The sequence below is a fragment of the Aspergillus tanneri genome (genome assembly GCF_003426965.1).
Source record: "Aspergillus tanneri strain NIH1004 chromosome Unknown AapTan_7_pilon_pilon_pilon, whole genome shotgun sequence".
NCBI lineage: Eukaryota > Fungi > Ascomycota > Eurotiomycetes > Eurotiales > Aspergillaceae > Aspergillus > Aspergillus tanneri.
Window position 1 is genome coordinate 1,859,775 of NW_022984634.1, and position 22,385 is coordinate 1,882,159.

The following is a 22,385-nucleotide window of genomic DNA, read 5'->3' on the forward strand; positions in this document are numbered from 1 at the left end:
AAGCTGCGCGAGATTGGTAAACCTATGTTAAAAACGCTCAAAAAATGGGATTTGAGGCTATCCAAGTAACCATGCGTATTCCGCAACCATACTACAGGTGTCCTTATTGGACTATACGTGGACGACCTGCTTATTGCTGCAAAGAACGTGCGCGAAATTAATAGTTTAAAGCGAAATTCGCGGAACACTTAATATCAAGGATCTGGGGGAGATTTAAAATCCTTGGTATTCGCATAACCCGCGACCGTCCAAACCGCAATCTACCTGGACCAGTCAGCATATATCAAGCAAATGCTGCGACAGTACGATATGGATCACGAAGCAGTTGCACCAACCCGCGCCCCGATGCCAAGTGGCAAGATATTGTTAAAGCACGACAAGATATGAACTCGCACCCAAACAGATTATAGCAAAGAGTTGGAGTACAATGTTCGCAATGGTCTATTCGCGACCTGACATTGCGTACGTAACAAGGCGCTTGCAGTTTATGACAAACAACCAAAGAGCACGCTCAAGACATAAAAGCCCTCTTACGCTACCTGCGATCAACAATCGACCTAAAGATTGCTATGGACCAGGTTCTAGGCATGCGAATCAGGTTATCGGCTATTAGACGCTGATTAGCAGGAGATGTTCGATCGAAAGTCAAGATCGGCATGCTTTTCATGCTGGAGGAGGACCGATCTCATGGCGAAGCCGTAAACAACCTGCGGTATAAATAACAACCGAAGCAGAGTATATCGCATTGCCTCGTGTCAAAGAAGCAAGTGGATTGCACAATTTATAAAGATATAGGCTATTCGAAGTATATTAGTGAGAACCGCGTACTGTCCTAATATACGGAGATAATACCTCTGCGATTACGCTTATTATCAACCGTTGTTGAATAACGCTCAAACATATTATGTGCATACCACTTCGCGCGCGATCTGAAGGAGCGCAAATTATTGCCACTGAGTATATCCAAACTCGCAAGATGCTTGCAGACGGCATGACAAAGCCGCTACCGCGAGAGCTGCTAGAACGACATCGCAGCAAGATGGGATTGGTTGACAGTGGGAGATGATTGAGAAGAGGTGAAGAAAGAGTGCACTGGATAAAGACATAACTATATTCAAGGACTAGTCTAATATGTTGGAAATAGGATGCCTAAGGCACCTTCGTATATCCTAGTTCGTAGGGATCTGATATATCGCACGCAAGGGGCTAAAGGACACTAGAATAAGGAAGCTTTATCTACGCTTCCTCTCCTAGATAGAAGAAGAACTTATCATGCGATACTAGATCGCACCGATAGTTTCAATATACTATCCAGTCACCGCTATCCTAGCACCTCACGACATAGCTTCTTCCCCAAGATTCTTAACATATTCAATATTATTAATAAGTCTAGCACATTACGTCCACCTCTCGATAGGCCGGTGGCGCCATCGACACCTTCTCATATCCCGGCAGCACCTCCAGTGACATATCCAGCCGGCTCATAATATCCGAGGTTTCCGCACACGAATAAACCGGAATCAACACAGTCACCCCAAACCCTCGAACGGTGTTTTTCCGCGCCACCAAGGATCCATTGTCACGGCTGACGGTCTCTCTCCCAGTGACGATATCGACCGTCAGTTCATGATGGACGCTCAGGGACGGGCCACCGTCCCCTGGAGATCGTTCATCGATGTCCGAGACAGCGGGGATTTTGCTGTCGATAAGTATTTCGAATGGGACGGTGATTTTCATCTGTCGGATCGTGTCGTCGGAAATAGATGCGCGGATCTTCTCGGGGGCCGTCCAGCGTCCCTTGCAGATCCCACTGGCTAGGGTGCGCGAATGGGTGATGCCAGACTCGCCGTTTTTCGGGTCCCATTGGACGATCTCGTCTACATGCCAAGAGACGCTCTCGGCGACGAGGAGAGTGACTTCCGAGGCCCGTTTCGCCGGCAATGCGATATTGCGTAGTTCCACTTGGGCCGTGTAACGTCGGCAGGAGTCCGGGCTGGAGAGTTGAGGGCAGATGGCCAGTTGGGCCTTCACCGGTGACTCGGGGAAGCTGCGTGTATGCGTCATGATCTCCCCGAGGTCCGGGATTTTGAGTCTGATCAGCTGCAGCGGTTGAGAGTCGGTCAAGATGTGGCCTGTGGTCGTGGTGGCGCAAGCCACCAGCTCGTAGGAGACCTCCACTAGACTACCAGAGAGAATGGTCTCGGGTGTATGTGTGGGAGACGAGAGGGCAAATTCAAAGTCGCGGAGGAGGGTGCCATCCAGGCTGACTGTAGAGGAGGCCGGGTTCAGTGAGAGATTACATCGCAGGACCTCCTGTTCGAATGATGAATAGTATTCAGCGACATGGCGGCTGTTTCGTTTGGACTTTGTTAATGCCAATCGATCCTTTATCCAGGACGTTCTGCGGGTGGCCACAGCCGATGGCAGTTGACGGAGCCGAATAGTGCGGACCAGAGAGACCTGTAGAGAATCCAGTGGGGGTATCTCATTGTGACCGGATAGACGGATGCTCCCAGAGAGAGGATCGCCGTACAATTCCCCGTCAGAGTCGAAATAGACCATATGTGAGGCCGGACAGGACAACTGCACGGCGATACCTTCCATGGCTGAGGGATGAAGAGGGGAGGAAAGGGGAAGAAGAGAGGACAGAGTGCATGTTGGGCCTCGACCCTCTTAAGGTACCTACTTTTAAATATATTCCATACTCGTGATTCATGCAGTGGAGCCAATCCCAAGACATTACGGAGTCAGAAAGCAAAAGAACACATTGAGTTTGAGTTAGGGTCGGCCAATCAAATGCAGGCCCTGCCCATGCGTCGATGCAACCGGCCAGTCTAGACCATATGGGACAGCCAAGCCACATGGTGCACACCCCCAGACCAACCAGATCGCGAGGACAGCGGCGTGGCTTTATGACAGCAAATGACAGCCCGCAGACTTTTTGGCTCTAACCCGTCTCTTCCTAGGCCAGATTTAGATTGCAATGCCCTCGTGTCGTGTTCTTTCTTTCTTTTTTTTCTTTTTTTCTTCTTTTTTCTCTTCCCCTTCCCCCTCCCATTCCGTGTCTTTTCGAAACATTTCCACGCGATGGGCCAACGCAACCCTTGACTTTTGCAGTAGCCGTAAGTCAGTGCCATTGCGATCACCCACACAGTACGAGACCAGAGCGATCTATCCCCGAGCGCCATTAAACCCAATTTCATTTCCCTTGCAACATGTCCTCCTCTCGCCCAAAGGACGATCCCCTGGGGAATTCCATCCTCATCGGGACTGCCGACGAGAGGGGTAAACTCGACAAGTCCACGGCCGATCAGACCCTCGAAACCCTAGGTTATACCCCCGAATTGTCCCGCAACCGTTCGACCTGGCACGTGGTGTTTATGTGCTTTATCCTGTCCTCCGTGCCCTATGGATTGTCCACGACCTTCAGCTATCCCCTCGCCGGCGGTGGTCCCGCCAATATCGTCTGGGGCTGGGTCGCCGTATCCCTGATCATCCTGTGTGTCGCCGTCTCCTTGGCCGAGATCACCTCCGTTTACCCTACTGCCGGCGGTGTTTATTACCAGACCTTCGTCCTCTCACCTGTATGGTGTCGCCGAATTACCTCGTGGATCTGTGGCTGGGCCTATGTCGCCGGCAATGTCATGATCACCCTCGCTGTCAATTTCGGTACCACTCTCTTCTTCGTGGGCTGTCTCAATGTCTTTGAGAAATCCCCCGGAGTCGGGATCACCGACGACTTCGGTGCCTGGCAGACCTACCTGATCTTCGTTGCCATTACCCTACTCTGTCACGCCATCCCTGCCTTCGGAAACAAATATCTGCCCTGGCTAGAGGTACATCCTAGACCATCCCATGCGACTTTTCCCCTCTTCTTCCGTCCCATTGCGCCCTCCAACTAATCATTGTCCCATGTACATATATAGTCCTTTGCTATCTTCTGGACCTTTGCGGGTCTGATTGCCATCGCCGTGTGCATCTTGGTCCTGGCAAAAGAAGGTCGTCGCTCTGCGCACTGGGTCTTCACCCACTTTGAGCCGCAATCCGGCTGGCCCGCAGGATGGTCGTTCTGCATTGGTCTGCTACAGGCTGCATACGCCACCTCGGCCACCGGCATGATCATCTCGTAAATCCCGCCTCTTGCTTTCCCTTCCCATCCCCCAGAAGGCTCGTCGTACTAACCTACCTAGGATGTGTGAGGAGGTCCGCGAACCCGCGCTCCAAGTCCCCAAAGCAATGGTGGGCACCATCGTCATCAACCTGTTCGCGGGTCTGGCGCTTTTGATACCCATCTGCTTCGTGCTACCCGATCTGACCAAGCTGGTGACTCTGGCTCAACCCGTACCCGAGACCTTGAAGTCCGCCACCGGGAGCTCCGTCGGTGCTTTTTGTCTGTTGATTCCCTTGCTCGTCCTGGGTATTATCTGCGGTGTGGGCTGCGTGACGGCGACGTCGCGTTGCACGTGGGCCTTTGCTCGTGATGGTGCCATCCCCGGTTCCAAGTGGTGGCGGATCGTTAACCAGCGTCTGGATATCCCCCTCAATGCGATGGCCCTAGGCATGGTGGTGGAAATCTTGCTGGGGTTGATCTACTTCGGTTCCTCGGCTGCATTCAACGCGTTCTCTGGCGTGGGTGTTATTCTCCTAACTCTTAGCTACGCTTGTCCCGTGGCTGTGTCGTTGATCCTTCGGCGTCGCGCGGATATCAAACACGGTAACTTCAACATGGGCGCTTTGGGCACATTCTGCAACGTTGTTGCAATCTGTAAGTCCTTCCTTGTCCCCTCTCTTCTTACTTGCAACATCCTATCACACTGATTCTAATAATTGTAGCATGGACTCTCCTGGCCATCCCCCTCTTCTCCATGCCCTCCTTCAAGGAAGTCACCGTGGAAACAATGAATTACGCGTCCGTCGTGTTCGTCGGCTACGTCGCCATCGCGGCCGTATGGTACTGGGTCTGGGGCCACAAGAACTACGTCGGTCCACCGACGGAGGGTGTGGATCCCGATATCGACCCATCGATAACCCATAACATTGTGTCGAAGTCCGACTAGTTGCTTGATTCATGAGCATGAGTCATGGTACAGTACATAATATCTTCTGACTGATGAAGACGATCGATATGACTGGTGAAGTGGTCATGGTCGCTACGGGTGAATATTTGATACACCCGGTAGATGAATTTTCCTTCAGGTCTATGTATATATAATACTTTTGGATATACTATAGGTTATCGTTGTGTATGATGACCTGATATGTACAATGGTCAGAGTGTAGCGACCTAGATCGAGTATGATATGTGATGCCATGACTCTATGTCTAATATATCTCGAACTTTAATATATTAGTACCACTGTATCAACTGTATCTTAATGCTGTTCGAATAATTATTAAATATCCATTTCTTGCGTGGTACATTCTAATGTACATTCTAATAGTGATTAGAATGTAGCAGCCACCACATCAGCACATTCCAGAATGTCAATAAACATGCAGGCAGGACATAGCTACGAGGCTATTTATACCACACTCTGTCCGTCTAAATATAAATCAATCTTTGCCTCTTATAAGATTTCAACCTCATTGGTATCCCCATGTCTCCCATGTTAAAGTATTGAAGTATTTGCTAACAGCCTCAAGACACCATGCGCAGCCTCATAATCATCACACTTCTTACCAGCCTTGTCCTGGTCTTGTCGTCTGAATCGAACCAATGCTCTGTCGAGGGAGAGGCTTGCTTCGCTAGCAGTGACTCCTATCCATGCTGTCCTGGCTTGACTTGTCGCGAAGACAGGAGCACCGAGGGCATTATCCGTGTACCGGGGATTTGCGTGGGCTTGGGGGGTAGTTCTAGGAGCATTGAATGGGTCTCCTAGGTTCTACAGTCTGCTTGTTCTGTATTGGGTTACAAAGGATATTAATTGCAGGATACATGATTACTTAGCTGAATATGGCGTACTTGAAGTTAGGTATTATCATTAGTTATGATTTGGATTTAATGTCTATTTTTCCTGCCGCTCTTTCAGATATCTTTTGTAAGATGGAATAATTTTATAAAAATAAGAGTATTTATATGGTTTTTATGTTAAGGAACCCAATTGTTGTATCTATCAGGCTAGTTATACCAACGCGTACCCTATTTTTACTTGCGTCACCGCAGTGCGAATCGGGTTTGAGGGCGTACTCTATATTTAAAATTGCTATTTTTATCTAGCACTACTACTTTATTACTTATTATTGGGTACTGCAGAGGCTTTTGCGGATACTTTTCTCCTTTGGTCAAGCTACAGCTTACAGTACGGATTAAACAAGTCATTTGGGCGAGTTCCGTGGACTTGCAGCACAGAATACATTAACACCTCCGAGGGCGCTTACTACTTAGTGAAATCCTCTACGTCATCGCCGTTAACATTCAGGTCGGCCCGCTTCCATATGAGGGGAGTACAGCAGAGCGGGTATGTACGACGGCCACCGAGCCCTAGACAACCACATCCGAATGTGGTAATTATTAGATGCTCAAGTGAGATATGAATCCTGTTCAAAACATAGCCTTGCAACGCAATAATCCATTCTCTGGAATTCTGAATAAGACAAATTCGTGTCATACAAGAATTAAAAATAAAAACATCTACTGAAATTGCCTGGACAGTAGAGATTTCTCATGGGCTACGTTACTTCACTCTGTAGCATACACCATTTATACAAGCTTTCTCACAGATGTGTTTGCTATTCTGGAGCTTCTAATTCCGCTCATGAATGCACCCACGATAATGTCAAAGAGCTTCCGTCACGGCCTCAAAAGCAAAATAAAAATTGGCTAAGTTCTCATCAATCCTTGCTACCTAGTTTCGAAAGTTTTCTTCTATTTACTCGCGGAGAGGTCAGGACGGCGGTCAAAAGCATCTGGTCTTTTTAGTCACATGGCATCACCATGGTTTAATTTTCATAAAAAGTATTTTACTCGCTGCCTATAATAAATGGGCTGCCAGGAGCGTAAAACTTCGGCATGCAGAAAAGAAAATGTGTAGCAAAGTCTCAGACACCAAGGTTCGACACTTCTCTCTGTTACCTCTAATAGAAACGTTAAATTTCGCTAGCTACGGTATGCAATGTGACTATGCCTTGTACTTGCTTAGGGATGAGTCTAGCTTACCGTGTTTACTAACTGCATTCCCATTCGACATGTGAGGAAGGGAAATTCTCAGGCATTATAGATAGGCATGAAACTAAACACGGTATTCATATATTTATATGCTCCTTGGAACTTTGCCGAGGGAGTCGCAGGGGCCACGCTTGGTATTAACTGGATAAGCCGCTTCCACAAGCGACACTATTACTGTCTTTCCAGTTTTTATTTGAGGACTTTAGACAGCCAGCGGAAGACCGCTAAAATTCCAGGCATTTTTGGTGCTTTTTTCAGTTTGGTAAAGTTGCTTTTTATTACTCTTTTCCATAGGTTTATACCACAATACGCGAACAAACGCCGTTGGGTCATCATTTGCTGATTGGATTCGACTGGCTGTTGCCAGCTCCTCGAACTACTGATTGCTTCTAACGACACACGCATGGGGCATTGTCGTGTCCAGTGTTCTCGTTCTTTCTTTTCTTTTCTCTTTCAGTTCTAACGTGTCACCCCTAGCATGGAGTAACAGGTGGAAATGACCTCTATGGATTAAATATCCTATCATATAAATATATATATATCTAGAACTAGTTGTTTAACCATCAGCCTAAAACAAAGTAGTTGGTTATGGATATCATAGCTGCTACTTTTTACTGCATCAAGATCGACTTATTCGGATTCCTGGGCGTAAAATAAACCCTATTATTGTCGTTTGTCGTTAAATAATATAAAGCATGAGTTGTATTATGGTGCCTGAGTGCCTTAGCGCCTTAGCGCCTTACTGCCTGAAGGCTGTCACAACGTCATCGTGCCGCAGCCATAAAATAAAATCAATTCGTCGATTCACCCAACCATCCCCTGATAAAGACCCGGTGAAAGGTTTACGAACGATGCACTTTCTCTCTGTAGTCAGCCTTTAGGAAGGGAATGATGCTCGGTCCGATGCCAGAAAGGGCCTCTAGCGACTCCTCCAGGTTCCACCACGACCACTCAACGCAGGCGGGCAGAAGGAGATATACGCCGTAGGGACCATCACGGCATCCCCATAGCTCCGATATGGAGATTCCTCCCATTATTTTCCCGGTTTCTTGAGGTGACTCGACTCTAGCTCCCTCTTCCTCCTTCCTTCGTCCTCATCTCCGTCCCTCTCCATTGTGCTACCATGTCCTCGTCAGACCCAGACCCCAGCCGCACCGTTCGGCTGGACCGCACGATCTCTCATCCCGGAGCAGTCAAAATCAATGTCAAGGGAGCTTTTATTGTCGATGAGGATCCCCGATCCAAAAGCCCCGTCCGGACTGATGGCATTCATTACGAAGGCCATGATATCCGTCTTCCTCATCACACTGGCTTGGTGAGCCATGTGGCGGTTGATGTGAGTTTCTGCAGCTTTTCTATTTCCGCTTGTTCCCCGCAGCTTTCCGCCCCGCAATGGCAACTCTCCAAACACAACTTTGCGACCACCGCGACTGACGATGTTGGATACTAGATTGGGGGTTCGCTGGCGAAATTGGTTTACTTCACACGAGAAATCGAGTCCGCGGACAATGGTGGCCGGTTAAACTTTATCAACTTCGAAACCCACCGCATAGACCTATGCATTGAATTTATCAAGGAATTGAAGGAGGAATATGAGAAGGCAAATGGGCCTTCTCCGGATCAACTCTGTGTTGTGGCGACGGGAGGAGGTGCCTACAAATACTACGACCAGCTCAAAGAGGCGCTGAAGGTGAACATTATCCGGGAGGACGAGATGGAGTGCCTGATCACCGGTATGGTTCCTTTTCACCCCCAGGAAGAGGAAAGAGAAACTGGCATTTAGGAGCATATGAATAATTGTCCTAATAGGTCTCGATTTCTTCATCACCGAAATTCCAAATGAGGTCTTCACGTACAGCGAAACTGAGCCGATGCAGTTTGCCGAGGCCCGACCGGACGTCTACCCGTATCTGTTAGTTAACATAGGCTCTGGAGTCTCTATCATCAAAGTATCCGGCCCTAAACAATTCCAGCGTGTGGGAGGCACCCACTTGGGTGGTGGAACGTTCTGGGGCATCATGTCACTTCTGACTGGTGCCCGGACCTTTGACGAGATGCTGGCAATGGCCGACCAAGGGGACAATAGCGGGGTGGATATGTTGGTTGGGGACATCTATGGCATGGACTACAACAAAATTGGGTTGAAGAGTACTGCTATTGCCAGCACGTTCGGGAAGGTTTTTCGGCTGAAGAGTGCCTCCGAGCGACAGGACGAGAGCCAGGAAGGCGATGACCACGATGAACCCGACCAGACCAATTGGGATGTAAAGTTCAAAAATGAAGATATGAGCCGAAGTCTTCTTTATGCTATCAGGTACGTCTTAAGGATTCCCCCGATGCGAGTGGCTTAGCTAACTATGATTTAGCAATAACATTGGCCAAATTGCCTACCTTCAGTCGGAGAAGCAACAAGTCAAGCACATCTATTTCGGTGGCTCCTTTATACGCGGACATCGGCAGACAATGAACACTCTATCTTATGCGATCCGGTTCTGGTCCAAAGGTGAGAAACAGGCATACTTTCTGCGCCACGAGGGCTACATCGGTGCTGTTGGCGCCTTCTTGCGCAGGAAGCCAGCCAACTGGGGTCGTCGGAATAGCATCGATGGGGCTTCCACCGTTTGATAGAGCATTCATGATTCTCCCAGCTTCTGCGATTCACGAACAGCCCCTCTTATAACGCGTTTCACCTTTTGATACCCGTTGATATTTTCAACAATCTGGTGCATATTAGATACAAAGTTTCAACTTTGACCATTTCGGATTGGTTTATTTCAGCTGCGGTTCTGATATAAGACATCTATGCTACTTGTCATATGTGAGCGTTTCTGCACAATTTGTTCTATTATGGTATGGCTATATTATTTTTGTCTAATGTTTCATTCGTTTGACTTTCGGGGTCTTCGGTGTCATTTTCCTTCCGCTGTCCAAAAGATCAAACGTCTGATAGATTTCTTTTCCCCTCTCATATAATTTATACGAGAAATCGGGGGCACTGTTGACCCTAGAGGACCAGTTCTGTCTTCCGCATGGTTAGGTGTCGACTTATTTTATCGTAGTCTTTCAGGGAGCGAGTGACAACAGCGCGGCAGATACATTCAGCGGTCTGGCGGTGTCTGACGATTTGATCCGTCTCCACGTAGATTTTCTTTCTAGAGCCATTCATTCTGGTGTTGTAAAACTAGGAATGACATGGAAGCGAGAATAGCGAACCTTGACAGATTTCGTTTGTCGATCGCGTCGCCAAGCTCCCTCCGATCGAGTAACACTACGCGTTTCTTCTAGCGCGTTTGTGGCGGGAACTCTTCTTTGTTTGCTACGGAGTACTTTCATTATTTTAATGACCTTGATTTTATAAGCACTTTAATTTCTCTTTGCGCGTCCGGATTTGCCAGAAGTCCTGAATACCGCCCAACATGAGTAGGTGTGTAAACTCACTGAGTACCCGAATTGACCCAAGGCTAAGCTTCTATCCAGTCAACCGGCTGTGTTAAGCCATGATGAATCCGAGAACGAGCGCAAACCCTCCATTTCGCCTGAGACCACACAGAGAATAGTCAAGCCTAAGTATCCTCCATTCTGTGGACCCAACCGCCCGGTACCCGAACATATCCTAGATCTCCTGGACGAGCACCATCGACAAAACGGGACTCAGCCGCCGGCTTGTGCATTAAGCGATCATAGAACAGTCTGCAAATCAAAAGTGTTTGACCGCCAGGGAAGGGAGCTTGGGTTCAACCAGTTTTCCATCGTGCTACCCTGCCAGTACAGTATAATTGTTCTGTACCAACCGAATGGAGCGGCAAAATTGGCGAAGGGTCTTTTCCCTTACAGGATGAGACACGGCTCATACCTTCGAGGATGGCTAGGCATTGACAAGGGCTTTGAATCGGAGTGCTCTGCTATTCGGGTATTTAGTCACGATTTACACGCGATCAAGTACAACAATGAGGCATGGGCGGCCTTGGAGATAGCTCTCTCCAAGCAGACCAAGGAGGCCCCGGCGCCAGCGACGGTATCTAGTACGCCACAGAATAAGAGGCCGAGGGAGTCGCTGCGGTTGACGAATAGGACGAATGAGAATGGAAGTACAGCTGTCAATACCCACAGCCATGCTGATGCCAGTGCCGATTCTGACGAGTCGGAATTAAGCATCGACGGCTCAGAAGAGAGCTCATCAGACGAAACGTCAGATGAGGAGCAACCAGAGGCTACACAATTGGCGAAAAAGCGGAGAACAACGCCTAGAAGCCCTGTGGCGGCAGCAGCAAAGAGCCCCCAGGTGGTCTTCAAGCTGGTTTCATATAAATCTGGAGCCATACGTTGCTTTCCGTTGGATGAATGCAAGACGGGGAAGGATCTGTTCCGGAAGGCGCGTGATTTCTTCCATTTGTTTGATCGGAGTGCGGATGTGAAGATCCTATCTTGCCAGATTATGTCGCAGCAGATGCAGCATTACCTTTTTGAAGGCAGCGAGGGCGAGTTTTCGCTCCTTGTGGATCAGGTACAGGGTTTTATTAGTGCTGGGGAAGGGAAAAAGTGTACCATTGAAGTCGGCCATGTTCGTTCATGTTGAGACACACATTTCATTTTTTTCCCCTTAGTAAACATAGGATACACACACACTAAACTAAAGCCTAATTAATACCCCGAAGACACCTTGATACCTCACATATCTCACTGTTTAAACGATATTCCAAAAACGGAACCGTGCCTGATCATATTTCCCGAACTGACTTAGTGGCTTGGCTACGTGTGCCGACCGTCGTCATCTGGCGATTCCAATCCCATTGTGACATTGATTGATCCCAACTTCAGCGTCGCCATGCGTTAAGCATGAATCCTGCGCCTGCTCGATGCCTTCTGTGTCCGACTCGCCGGCCCCTGTCCCTCCTCCAGTCCCCGTCGAAACCCATCCCTACCGAGCCGCCGGACTAAAATCTCCTGCGCAGCCACGAGCTCTCCCGGACCCATCCCGGCTCGCCCCTGAGGATGCATATTGTTCGCAGTCGTTAACTCGGATTCGCACAGCTAGCGAGTACGACGAGTCGATCAGAGTGCTGAATGGCACGGCTGGCACGGTCGCGTCTGCGGCGGCATTACGACCGCCACCTGCGGTTCCTGGACGAAAAGAGGTTCGCAAGGTACGAGGGACTAGTCGACGTAGAAGGCGGAAGGGGGCGTGGAAAAAACTGCTATGGGTGAAGCAGTCTTGTAAGTCGATATCATCTTTATATTTATATATATATTATTACTGATGTTGATGTTGATAATCAGATCCCGATAATTATACCGATACAGAAACATTTTTAGATCATCTTCAGCGCAATCCGCGTGTACGCCCCTACGACTTTTGGCCCTTGGTGGCGGACTCGACGGTGATTGTGCAGCATGTATGCTCGGTGATTATCTTTGTCTGTTGCTTTGTGGGCATAGTGCATTGTCGCGTGAGCCCCGTCTCGGTGGTCTGTTGGGGGAGTGTCGGTTCGGCCATTGGCTGGATTCTGTGGGACTCTTGGATGCTACAGGAACAGGGGGAGGTCTTACATGCGGGCGACCGCGTACTGGAAGGTGATGACGGCTCCAGCTCCAGCTCCATGACGAGCTCGGGCCACCCATCAGGTGTGTGGCCCAACGGGCAGCAGCACAAAGATACTGGCCAGGTCCACGGACTGGGATTGAGTATGTCCAATGAGTCGGGTGAACCTCTTGGCCGCAGTAGTGCTGTGGAGGGTAATGACGGGGCACAAGAACCAGCTTCCCCCTCTCCTGGTCAAATGGCAGGGTTTGCCACTCGGCCTGACACAAGTAAATCGTCGCTGCTGTCGGCGAGGAATCGCCAACGGCTGTCCACGGTCAAGTCGGCGTTTCTTATCTACTGTGCGCTACTAGGACTCAGTCCGATTCTCAAGTCGCTGACCAAGTCGACAGCCAGCGACTCGATTTGGACGTTGAGCTGCTGGCTGTTGATCATCAACATCTTCTCGTTTGACTACGGTAGCGGGGAGGGCGCGGGGGCGACTAACTTCCCAGCATCACTGTCGACCAACGCGGCAGTGATGGCGTCGACGGTGCTGGCATCACGGCTCCCGTCGACGACGCACGTGTTCAGCCTGATGCTGTTCTCGATGGAGGTGTTCGGGCTGTTCCCCATCTTCCGACGGCAGCTGCGACGCATCTCTTGGACGGGCCATGTACTTTTGACGCTGGTTCTGGTGATCGTGGCGGGTGGGGCGGTGGGGATCACGCTGCGCGGAGGATGGGCAGCGGCGGTGGTGGGATCGATCTTGGGCAGCATCTTGACTGCTCTGGCGATGGGGGGATGCAGCTGGTGGCTGATCAGTCTCCAGAAGTACAAGAACGTGGTGACGGGGCCATGGGATCCGGCTCGGCCGATCATTCGACGATGGGATTGACGGATATAGACACCTAATGACGAATTGTTTGTTGGTATGAAGGGAGGAATGTGAATCTGTCTCCTTGTTTGAGTACGGGTAAGCGTCGGGAAATAGATCAATAATTCCATATATCACATTTAGTAAACAAGACTATCTAACTGACAGGTACCTAAAGAATATTTTAACAATCTCTCGACATTATCTTAGCCATCTCTAGATTGTCGCCTCATCACCCCATTCGTCATCGCATCCAGATGCTCCCAATTCAACGAATCCTCGGCCAGACTCCACGCCATCACTCCTCCCAACTGCTCCGGCTCCACAATCTCGTTGAATTTTCGTTCAATCGTCTTCATTGTGTCCCAGGTCCAGAATATATTCGAGTGCTCATCGAAGTAATACTGCCCTCCCGCTTGCTCGTCCAACTTCCCGTTCTCCTGTGCCTTGCGCCACGAGTCCTTCAACGACAGTCCTTTGCATTCGCCATAGTCTGATTGACATCCAGCTTGGCAAAATTCACCGCCCGTTCCACTGTCCTCATTAGCATACATATAGAGAGAGAAAGATAGGGGAAGAAGAGGGAGAGTACCAATTCCCATATTGGCTACAACACTGTCCAGCGGGACACTTGCTCGCCGACGTAAGCCCACACTGCCCATCGGCACTCTGCTTCAAATCCCTGGGCGGCTCCGCCATCGTGCTCTTTTCGAACGTAAACGCCCCTGATTTGCCTGTATCGGCTCCATCCGCCGACTCCAGCAATTCCACCGGACATCCCAGCGGGTGTTCCTCGCATCCGGCGCCTTGCACCGTCGTGAACCACTTCGCATAGTATGGGAAGCCCAGGTTGATCTTGTCACCTGTCAGTCCGACGTCCTGGTACGCACGCACCGTGTCCAACGAGCCCTCCACGCTGGCGTGGTGTTTCGTCACGTTATCCCGACGGTTCATCAGGTCATATGACATCACGTTCACCATGTCCACTGATTCCCAGATCTTGGGGCCTTGTTCTTTCGTGAACGCGATCATGTCGACCCGTTTGCCCGGCACCGCGATGGATAGGATCTTGTCTTTGCCTAAGGCTGAGCGGATTGCAGAGAGGAATAATGGGAAAGTTTCAATCTCGTCGGTCCTTTGCGAATTAGGAACCCTCTTGTAGTCTTCGCCATTACCACCGGGATACTCCCAGTCAATATCTATTATTAGTTATTAGTCTTGATATCCCCAAAGAAAAGAAGCCAATAACCCAGAGAATGACCAGAGAAGGAAAGAGAAGAGAAGGACATACCAACACCATCAAACCCCCCATTCTTCACGACCGCCGCGATATTCCTTGCGAACCGTTCGCGCGACGCCTCGTCTTTGGTTCCCGTCGAGAACGAAGCCGTATCGCCCCAACCACCCACCGCGAACAGGACCTTTGTGTCCGGTGCGAATCGTCCCCGGAATGTTTCTACACTTTCAAATGGCGTGTAATGGGCACCTCCATCTGAGTTGAACAGCTTCGCTTCGGCGAACGCCATAATCGCGTGTGTGATGCCCTCCATCTTCTCGCGCCCCGGCATGTCTGTGGTGTGATATTGATCGGCGTACATGACGAACCGAAGGGCTGTACCCAGAGCGCTCTGCGCAAGCAGGTAGAGGGTGAGGGATGTAAGTTTCATCTTCATATTTTATGTATGTCCTTTCGGCAGATAGGGTTAAGGGAATGAATGAATGAGTTGAGGCTGGAATTGGATAAAGGAGGTACTTCGACCTATTTATATAAGGTGTTCACATGGTAACTACAAAGTTTCATTCCTCAGCTGGAATGTCAGGTGTTCATACCAGTGCAACATACTTTGGTAGCACGACCAAGCCTTGAATCTCAAACCTCAACACAGCCTGAGTCAGTCTCAAACAGAACGTGAAGATAGATCTGATAGTATTTTCACAACGGCCAGTATGCTTTAGGAAGGCAACTGACGCTCGGCTGTTTACATTCCTATATGTAGAACCGACCCTTTATGAAAAACTTTAAGATATTCATAGCGCAATCTTGGAGCTTGGCAGGACAATTTCTATATTAAAAATCCAATGATGTTATCTGCACCAGCATTCTATATACCAGACTGACTGGTGTGAAAATTGTTGGATTCTAAACAGAACCACCATTGTGACAAACCTATTCATTAAACCTCACTTGAACCACATCTCAAACATAACAATCCAAATTAAAAGATGCGTCCAGACATAGAAAAGAATAAACTCAGAAATAATGAATACAGATCAGACCAGCCATAGTTCATTCATCTAGATCTTGATATCTCGGTATGTCCTGTCATTAAATCCCGTTACGATGTCTAGATACTACTAGTACAAGTGACCAATCCGGATGCGGATGGCAGCACGGGGCCAAATATCTGGACGGAAACGTTCGACTATATAGAATAGAATATAAATAAACCACAGATCCCTCGTAGTCGTAAATATCATTCAAATAATCGGTCAAATCGAATAATCAGATAAAATCAGTATGAAGTTCATATATTTAATCCTACTTTCCCTGGCGGTTGCAATGCCTGTGCAACATCCCTTGTTACAGTCAGATGATCCACCTCAAATACAAACACATCAAACATCAACACAAGCTGAATCACAGCCTCCAACACCATCACAAATACCAGATCCACATCCAGAAACATCAATTTCAAAGTCAAAATCAAAATCGGAGAAAGAAAGACCAAACCATGGTACATTTGTTAACGCCTACTCGCGCACCCTCCATGATGCCACGCTCCCTACCACGTTCGTCCATCGATACGCGCCCGAGCTCGTCCTCCTAGGAGGAATTTTGCTTGTTCCGGTCGCGGTGGGAATTGTCTGGGTTTTGGAGATATTACAATTCATAAAATATAAATATCATGTATGTCATATTTACGTCTAATATTATATCATATCATGCATGTTCCTTCTCTTCAATCGCCCTCTTTTCATTCGCACGCATATACAGATCCACCTCGGCGGCTTCTCCCTGCGGTAGATGTCTCGCCATGGAGACAATATGCCACGGGGTAGTCGCATCGCGAAAGACATGGTTCAGCGCCTCGAGATTCCGATTCATGGTTTCTGGGTAGAAGAAATATACTGACACAGGGATACAGGCCGAGATCACCGCGTAGACGATATAGTACTGATAGCCGATAGTCTCCAACGCCACGGGGGTGATCATGACAACGACGAAGTTCCAGAGCCAGTGGTTCGCCGTGGAGATAGCGGACATGGCGACGCGGAGCCGCATGGGCGCGACCTCAGTGCAGTAGAGGAAGTTCCCGCCGAGGAATCCGATCGGGTAGAAGGAGTTGAAGAGGAAGATGAAGACGGCGGAGACGATGGAAGCAGGGTGGTTACTTTTACCGAAGGAGTTGGTGATGGCGAGGACGACCATGCAGATGGACATTCCGGCGCCGGAGACCATGAAGACGAAGCGACGGCCGAGACGGTCGATGACGAAGAAGGAGATGAAACAGCAGAGGAATTTCCAGGTCATGGCGCAGGCGGCTAGGATCTTGGCTAGGTCCTTGCTCGTGTCGAGGTTTTCTTCGAAGATGGTAGAGACGTACACGGAGATGAGGTTGCCGCCGCACATCTGCTGGAAGAACTGCAGGGCGATGCAGAGACAGAAGCGGTAGAGGAGACGTTCCTCGTCGTTTCCCGAGAACATCTCCTTCAGGGAGGATGAGCCCGCGGCGGAGGATTCGAGAGAGTTCTCGATGCCGGCCACTTCGATGCTCACGGCCTCGTCGTCTGGGGAGAGACCCTTGTAGGCGGCTAGACTGGTCGTGGCTTCGTCGATGCGGCCGACCCGGACAAGCCAGCGGGGGGATTCGGGCAGCAGGAAGACGGCGGCCAGGACGACGAGGTTGAAGGCGACGGAGACGGCAAGAGGGATGCGCCATTGCAGGTTGCCAGAAACCTTGGTAAAGCCGAAGTCGATCCAGTTGCAGAGCACGTAACCTAGACAGATGCAGATGCCGTCGACAACGACGTGCTGGCCGCGGTGTTTGGCTGAGGTGCATTCGGACTGCCAGACGGGGACGGCGACGCTCCACTGGCCGATGGCGATACCTAGGATGACGCGCCCGACGACGAACTGTGCCAGGTCATAGGAGGCGGCCTGCAGCACCTGGCCGATGATGCAGAGGATTCCTCCTAGGAAGATGGTCTTGCGACGGCCCAGACGGTCCCCGAGAAATGTGCAGCTGAGGGCACCGATGAGGGCGCCGATCTGGAAAGAGGCGACGACGGCCCCTTTCCGGGTGGAATTGGTGGATTTCTCAGCGCCATGGGTGTTGATGGTGTCGATCTGAGGGAATTGATGCACCCAGCTCTGCAGGTTGGCCAGGGGACCCAGGCCGGCCTGGTTGTAGCCGAAGAGGATGAACGCCGGGGCGACGATGAGGAAGGCTTGCGCCAGACGGAGAGATTTTCCGACGAACATCCTGTCTACACCAGGCGAGATGGAGACGGAGGAGAAAGAAAGGATGGAGAGGAGGATTTATACTCTAGAAAATTCTGGAGACCCCGCATGGTACAACGCTGTACGGGGAGTGTCAGACAACTTGGGTAGGGAGGTAGGCCGTGGAGTGTGGAGTATACAGAATAGGGACATATCGTATACTCGGAATGTGGGATCGATCAGTCACATGGATCCACTACTCGGGACGAGACCGAGGAGACCGCGTTAATGATTGGGTTGGATATAGATAGTGGATATAGAGAAAATTCTAATTCTTGGCTTATGTCTTTCCTTGGTAATTCTTAACTGTCTTGGTATTCTTGGTGTGCTTGTTTGTACATCACATCTAGTACAATATCCATATAGCTGACCTATACACTCCATAGTATCTACACCGTATGTACTACAGATAGAGATTACTGAGATAATAAAGAAACCACAGCTGCTGTCACATCCTCTGTCGACGCGGTCCCTCCCAGATCCACCGTCTGAATCCCTCGTTCACAGACCGTCTCCACTGCGTCCATCAGCCGTTGCGACGCCGTCTCTTCCCCCAACCAAGCTAACATCTCCGCTGCAGTCCAAAAGGTCGCCACTGGATTCGCCACGCCCTGACCCATAATATCCAAGGCGGATCCATGAATCGGCTCAAACATGCTGGGATATTTCCGGGTCGGATCCAGGTTTGAGGTCGGTGCAATCCCAATGGAACCGGCCAGAGCCGCCGCCAGATCGGAGAGGATGTCCGCGTGCTATGTATTCATTAGCATTTCTTTTGCGTAATAAGAAATAAGAAAGAAAGGAATACCAAATTACTAGCCACAATCGTATCCAAACTCTCCGGCTTCAACACCATCCGAGTCGTCATAGCATCCACCAACATCTTATCCACCCTTACGTCGGGGAACTCCCAACCAACCTCCTGTGCCACTTCATCCCAGAGCACCATGCCATTCCGCTGCGCATTACTCTTCGACACGACCGTCAGCAGTTTCCGGGGTCGACGCTGCGCCGTCTCGAACGCGAACCGAAGGATACGCTCCACGCCCAGCCGACTGAAGACCGCCGTCTCCGTGGCTACTTCCCATGGACAGCCACGATGTGATCGGCCCCCATGTCCCGCGTACTCGCCCTCGCTGTTCTCGCGCACAATCACCCAGTCGAGGTCGTTGCGTCCGCACCGTCGGAGCGGGGACTGTGTGCCGCGTAGTATCCGTGTCGGGCGCACATTGGCGTATTGCTGGAGGGGTTGGCAGATGGCGAGACGGAGACCCCAGAGGGAGACGTGATCGGGTACGTCTACTTACTCTGTTAGCATCGGAGGAGATATCCTAGTAATACTACTAGATATACGGGGAATACCTGATGCTCCCACCGCGCCGAATAAAATGGCATCGTGACGACGTAGCTCGTCTAACCCCCCGTCAGGTATGTAGTATCCGGTTTTCTTGTAGGTGTCAGAACTCCAATCGTAATGGGTGAAATCCAGCGTAAAGTCGAAGGTCTTGCTGAGGGCTTCCAGGACCTGCACGCCGGCTGCGATGACCTCGGGACCGATGCCGTCACCGGGGATGGCTGCGATTTTGTATGACTTCATTGATACATAATATATATAGAGCGAGATATGTAGAGAGAAAGAGAGATACATAGAATATTATACATAAATACTATACTACACCGGAAATGTCCGAGATCCGGACCGACTCGGAATGAATTCCTCCATCCCGGCAGTCATCTTTGACCATTTCTCTTTGTATGCAGATACACTATAGACTATTCAGTTGCTATCATATATAGTTAGATTTGTATCAATTGACAAGACCATCCAGCCCAGCAAGACTTGGCATTTCTTTATTATTTAGTAATTTCTTATTAGTAACTTCATATCGGATGAATTAGGAACCCCCACGCTTCTTCCGAACTCCCCAGACTTAGACATCCGACGCCTCTCCACTGGGGGCCAACCCTATTCTCTTGGCCATGTCCACTTGTTCTGGGCATGGAGTCTTCTGACTGAAAATAAAAAATAAAAAATAAAAAATAAAAAATAAAAATAGAGAAAGAGAAAGAATACCGAGGGAAGTCCGCACAGAATCAAACCATCACATCTGCGAGTTTCTGAATTTATCCTGAATAAACACATGTAGTCTATGTTGACCGACTACATACACTACAAACATACGTAAATTTAGGACAGTAAGATCTGGAGAATAGTGGAATGCACATCGAGATAGAAAGGGGAAAATTTCTCTACTGTGTATATCTACCTATACTCGTACGGTCTACCAGACGATTGGCCACCAGTCATCATTAAGAATAAGTAAATAAAGTGATAATTATACATTTAAGAAAAAAGTAGAAAGAATCTACTTAGCAAGTACTCTTGCACTAGAACCAATCCTAGAGTCAGCAACACAGCTTCCCCCTACTCAGATAGCTCGAGCAGCAGCCCTCCTGGTGGTCGCAGGACGTAAAACATTCTCCAGGGTTTAGGACAGAGTACAATCCGCCGCATCGTAGGTAAATTGCAGCGGCATGACATCATTCTCCCGATGTTGGTTGAGATTCAAATTGGACACTCGAGGGGGAGGCTGACTGACGCCTTCAGGGGTTGAAGCTCCTCAGAATTCAACACCTTCTCCCAAGCTCCAACGTATACTGGAACGTATTGGCGAGAATCGCCCTTGGGTGACCTGTCCGCCCCGAGTGCCGCCCATCCACTGCATCGGGCCATACTGCGGACGGCTCCGAATGCAACAGTCTTGACGCCTTCGTATTTCATCATCTCAATGAAGATGGGGCAGGACGAACTGCAGACTCCGTCGGTAATCTGTCACCGTTAGATTATACTTCTAGCTTTGGATAATTTAAAACCCTTAGACATACAATGAGAACATCCTCCGACTTGAACGGAGAGCTGGCCTCATCCTTCGCATCGCTGTATGCGTGAATGGGCGTGTCGTCGTCGGAGGACGAAAAGTCGAGGGAAGCGAGACTCGACATGTTGGAACCCAGCTGCTCGTAGGACCCTACACTTCCTCCCAGAGCTGGTACTGATATGTCTGATTCGGCGTCATGAAGTTCAAGAGGCCTAGATGGACCACATTGTCGTGGATTCCACCAAATGCCCACTTAGTGGGCAGCTGGAAAAAGATCTTTTCGAGGTGTTTGTATACCTCATGCTACGGATCCGCGAGGCAAAGTAGGGCGCCTTCTTGCGGAAAAGGGGCTTGAACAGGTCAAAGGCATACTTCGCGTTGCTGTTACGCACATTGAAGGTGGGAACGGTCAGGACAGCAATGCCCTTCAGCTCTGGTTCATCCAGGAGGTACCCGGCAATGAGGTTCTGTTTGTCGCGCACCACAGCGTTAGGATAGTTTAACGGGCCTAGGAGGGCCTTCTCAGTAGCTGTAGGGGTCGGGGTCTGAGAAGGCGCAGTTCAGAAGGTGTAGTTGCCTCCGATGGAGTAGGCACGCAGACAATCTTAAAGATACTCTCGCCGTCGTCCACCAATTCGAGCTCTGCAGGAGAGAAAGCTAGCGTCTGAAGTCGGATGGTGTTGCCGTTGGCGACTCCAAGACTGTACTCTGCAGCACCTGACCACAGTGGCTTCATGGACCACGACCCGGTAATAGAACCAGCATAACAAGTGTAAGAGAGGAAAATTGTATTAATGCTGTTACGTTTGTCGGGTAGGGCAGGAGCCGATTCGGCGAGTGCATTCGTACTTGGCATCTGGGTCTTGGAAGAGCTCTTGCAGAGCCATATTCTCTAAGAAAGAGACAGCACCAACACCGTTCATAATGACCAGTGGCGACACGTCGTGGGTGCTGGATTTAAGGGCTTGCAGGTGCTCTGCGAACTATTTTCAGTTTTATTGCATGACAGAAAGGACGTTGACCTAGTCATTGTGTAGAGCTGAGGCAGCTCCAGTCCGTCAGCAGAGATGGAGACCAAGGGGAGCTCAACCCCGAAATTAAACACGCTGCCCGAGCGCTGAATGAATGCTGAGATGGCCATCTTTGGGGGACTAAAGGATCCCTGGCTGTGGTGTCAAAATCAACCTAACCTGTGCGGTTGCTATTTGCACCCACTTGCTGCAAATATTCTAAGCCTACCCAGAGATCTGCGGGGGGGAGGGGGGGGGATAGATACGATGTAGGCGGGTCTGTCCGGTGAAATCATCAGTTGGCTATCATTGCATGTACTTCTTGAGATCCTCGATCAATGCAGCGCTTCTCTTTGCACCGAACACCATCGACTGTGACATAGATATGCCAGGGAGCTCGACAGTGGCACACCGAGTTTCGTTTCTAGATCATGT

At 49.7% G+C, this 22,385-nt stretch overlaps 8 protein-coding genes across 8 annotated transcripts; 3 read left to right on the plus strand and 5 right to left on the minus strand.

The window, feature by feature from the left end:
* Positions 1 to 1,389: 1,389 nt before the first annotated feature.
* Positions 1,390 to 2,604, minus strand: ATNIH1004_007206 (uncharacterized protein; the record flags this gene model as incomplete). Its single annotated transcript, XM_033571832.1, has 1 exon — positions 1,390 to 2,604. One exon carries the CDS (start codon positions 2,602 to 2,604, stop codon positions 1,390 to 1,392), a length of 1,215 nt encoding a protein of 404 aa, XP_033425147.1.
* A 611-nt stretch (positions 2,605 to 3,215) lies between these two features.
* Positions 3,216 to 5,057, plus strand: ATNIH1004_007207 (putative amino acid permease; the record flags this gene model as incomplete). The annotated part of the gene is made up of 4 exons (XM_033571833.1): positions 3,216 to 3,836; positions 3,927 to 4,126; positions 4,191 to 4,765; positions 4,834 to 5,057. 4 exons carry the CDS (start codon positions 3,216 to 3,218, stop codon positions 5,055 to 5,057), a joined length of 1,620 nt encoding a protein of 539 aa, XP_033425148.1.
* A 3,231-nt stretch (positions 5,058 to 8,288) lies between these two features.
* ATNIH1004_007208 (pantothenate kinase) lies at positions 8,289 to 9,790 on the plus strand (the record flags this gene model as incomplete). The annotated part of the gene is made up of 4 exons (XM_033571834.1): positions 8,289 to 8,501; positions 8,616 to 8,898; positions 8,975 to 9,479; positions 9,532 to 9,790. 4 exons carry the CDS (start codon positions 8,289 to 8,291, stop codon positions 9,788 to 9,790), a joined length of 1,260 nt encoding a protein of 419 aa, XP_033425149.1.
* A 791-nt stretch (positions 9,791 to 10,581) lies between these two features.
* pigc (phosphatidylinositol N-acetylglucosaminyltransferase) lies at positions 10,582 to 13,581 on the plus strand (the record flags this gene model as incomplete). Its single annotated transcript, XM_033571835.1, has 4 exons — positions 10,582 to 10,589; positions 10,643 to 11,669; positions 12,118 to 12,379; positions 12,443 to 13,581. 4 exons carry the CDS (start codon positions 10,582 to 10,584, stop codon positions 13,579 to 13,581), a joined length of 2,436 nt encoding a protein of 811 aa, XP_033425150.1.
* A 185-nt stretch (positions 13,582 to 13,766) lies between these two features.
* On the minus strand, positions 13,767 to 15,233 carry ATNIH1004_007210 (uncharacterized protein; the record flags this gene model as incomplete). The annotated part of the gene is made up of 3 exons (XM_033571836.1): positions 13,767 to 14,094; positions 14,153 to 14,759; positions 14,852 to 15,233. 3 exons carry the CDS (start codon positions 15,231 to 15,233, stop codon positions 13,767 to 13,769), a joined length of 1,317 nt encoding a protein of 438 aa, XP_033425151.1.
* A 1,268-nt stretch (positions 15,234 to 16,501) lies between these two features.
* On the minus strand, positions 16,502 to 18,043 carry ATNIH1004_007211 (sugar porter family MFS transporter; the record flags this gene model as incomplete). Its single annotated transcript, XM_033571837.1, has 1 exon — positions 16,502 to 18,043. One exon carries the CDS (start codon positions 18,041 to 18,043, stop codon positions 16,502 to 16,504), a length of 1,542 nt encoding a protein of 513 aa, XP_033425152.1.
* Positions 18,044 to 18,477: 434 nt separating this feature from the next.
* ATNIH1004_007212 (putative tartrate dehydrogenase) lies at positions 18,478 to 19,658 on the minus strand (the record flags this gene model as incomplete). The annotated part of the gene is made up of 3 exons (XM_033571838.1): positions 18,478 to 18,813; positions 18,870 to 19,360; positions 19,424 to 19,658. The coding sequence occupies 3 exons, from the start codon at positions 19,656 to 19,658 to the stop codon at positions 18,478 to 18,480; spliced, it is 1,062 nt and encodes a 353-aa protein (XP_033425153.1).
* A 969-nt stretch (positions 19,659 to 20,627) lies between these two features.
* Positions 20,628 to 21,796, minus strand: ATNIH1004_007213 (uncharacterized protein; the record flags this gene model as incomplete). Its single annotated transcript, XM_033571839.1, has 4 exons — positions 20,628 to 20,891; positions 20,948 to 21,152; positions 21,238 to 21,485; positions 21,536 to 21,796. 4 exons carry the CDS (start codon positions 21,794 to 21,796, stop codon positions 20,628 to 20,630), a joined length of 978 nt encoding a protein of 325 aa, XP_033425154.1.
* Positions 21,797 to 22,385: the final 589 nt, after the last annotated feature.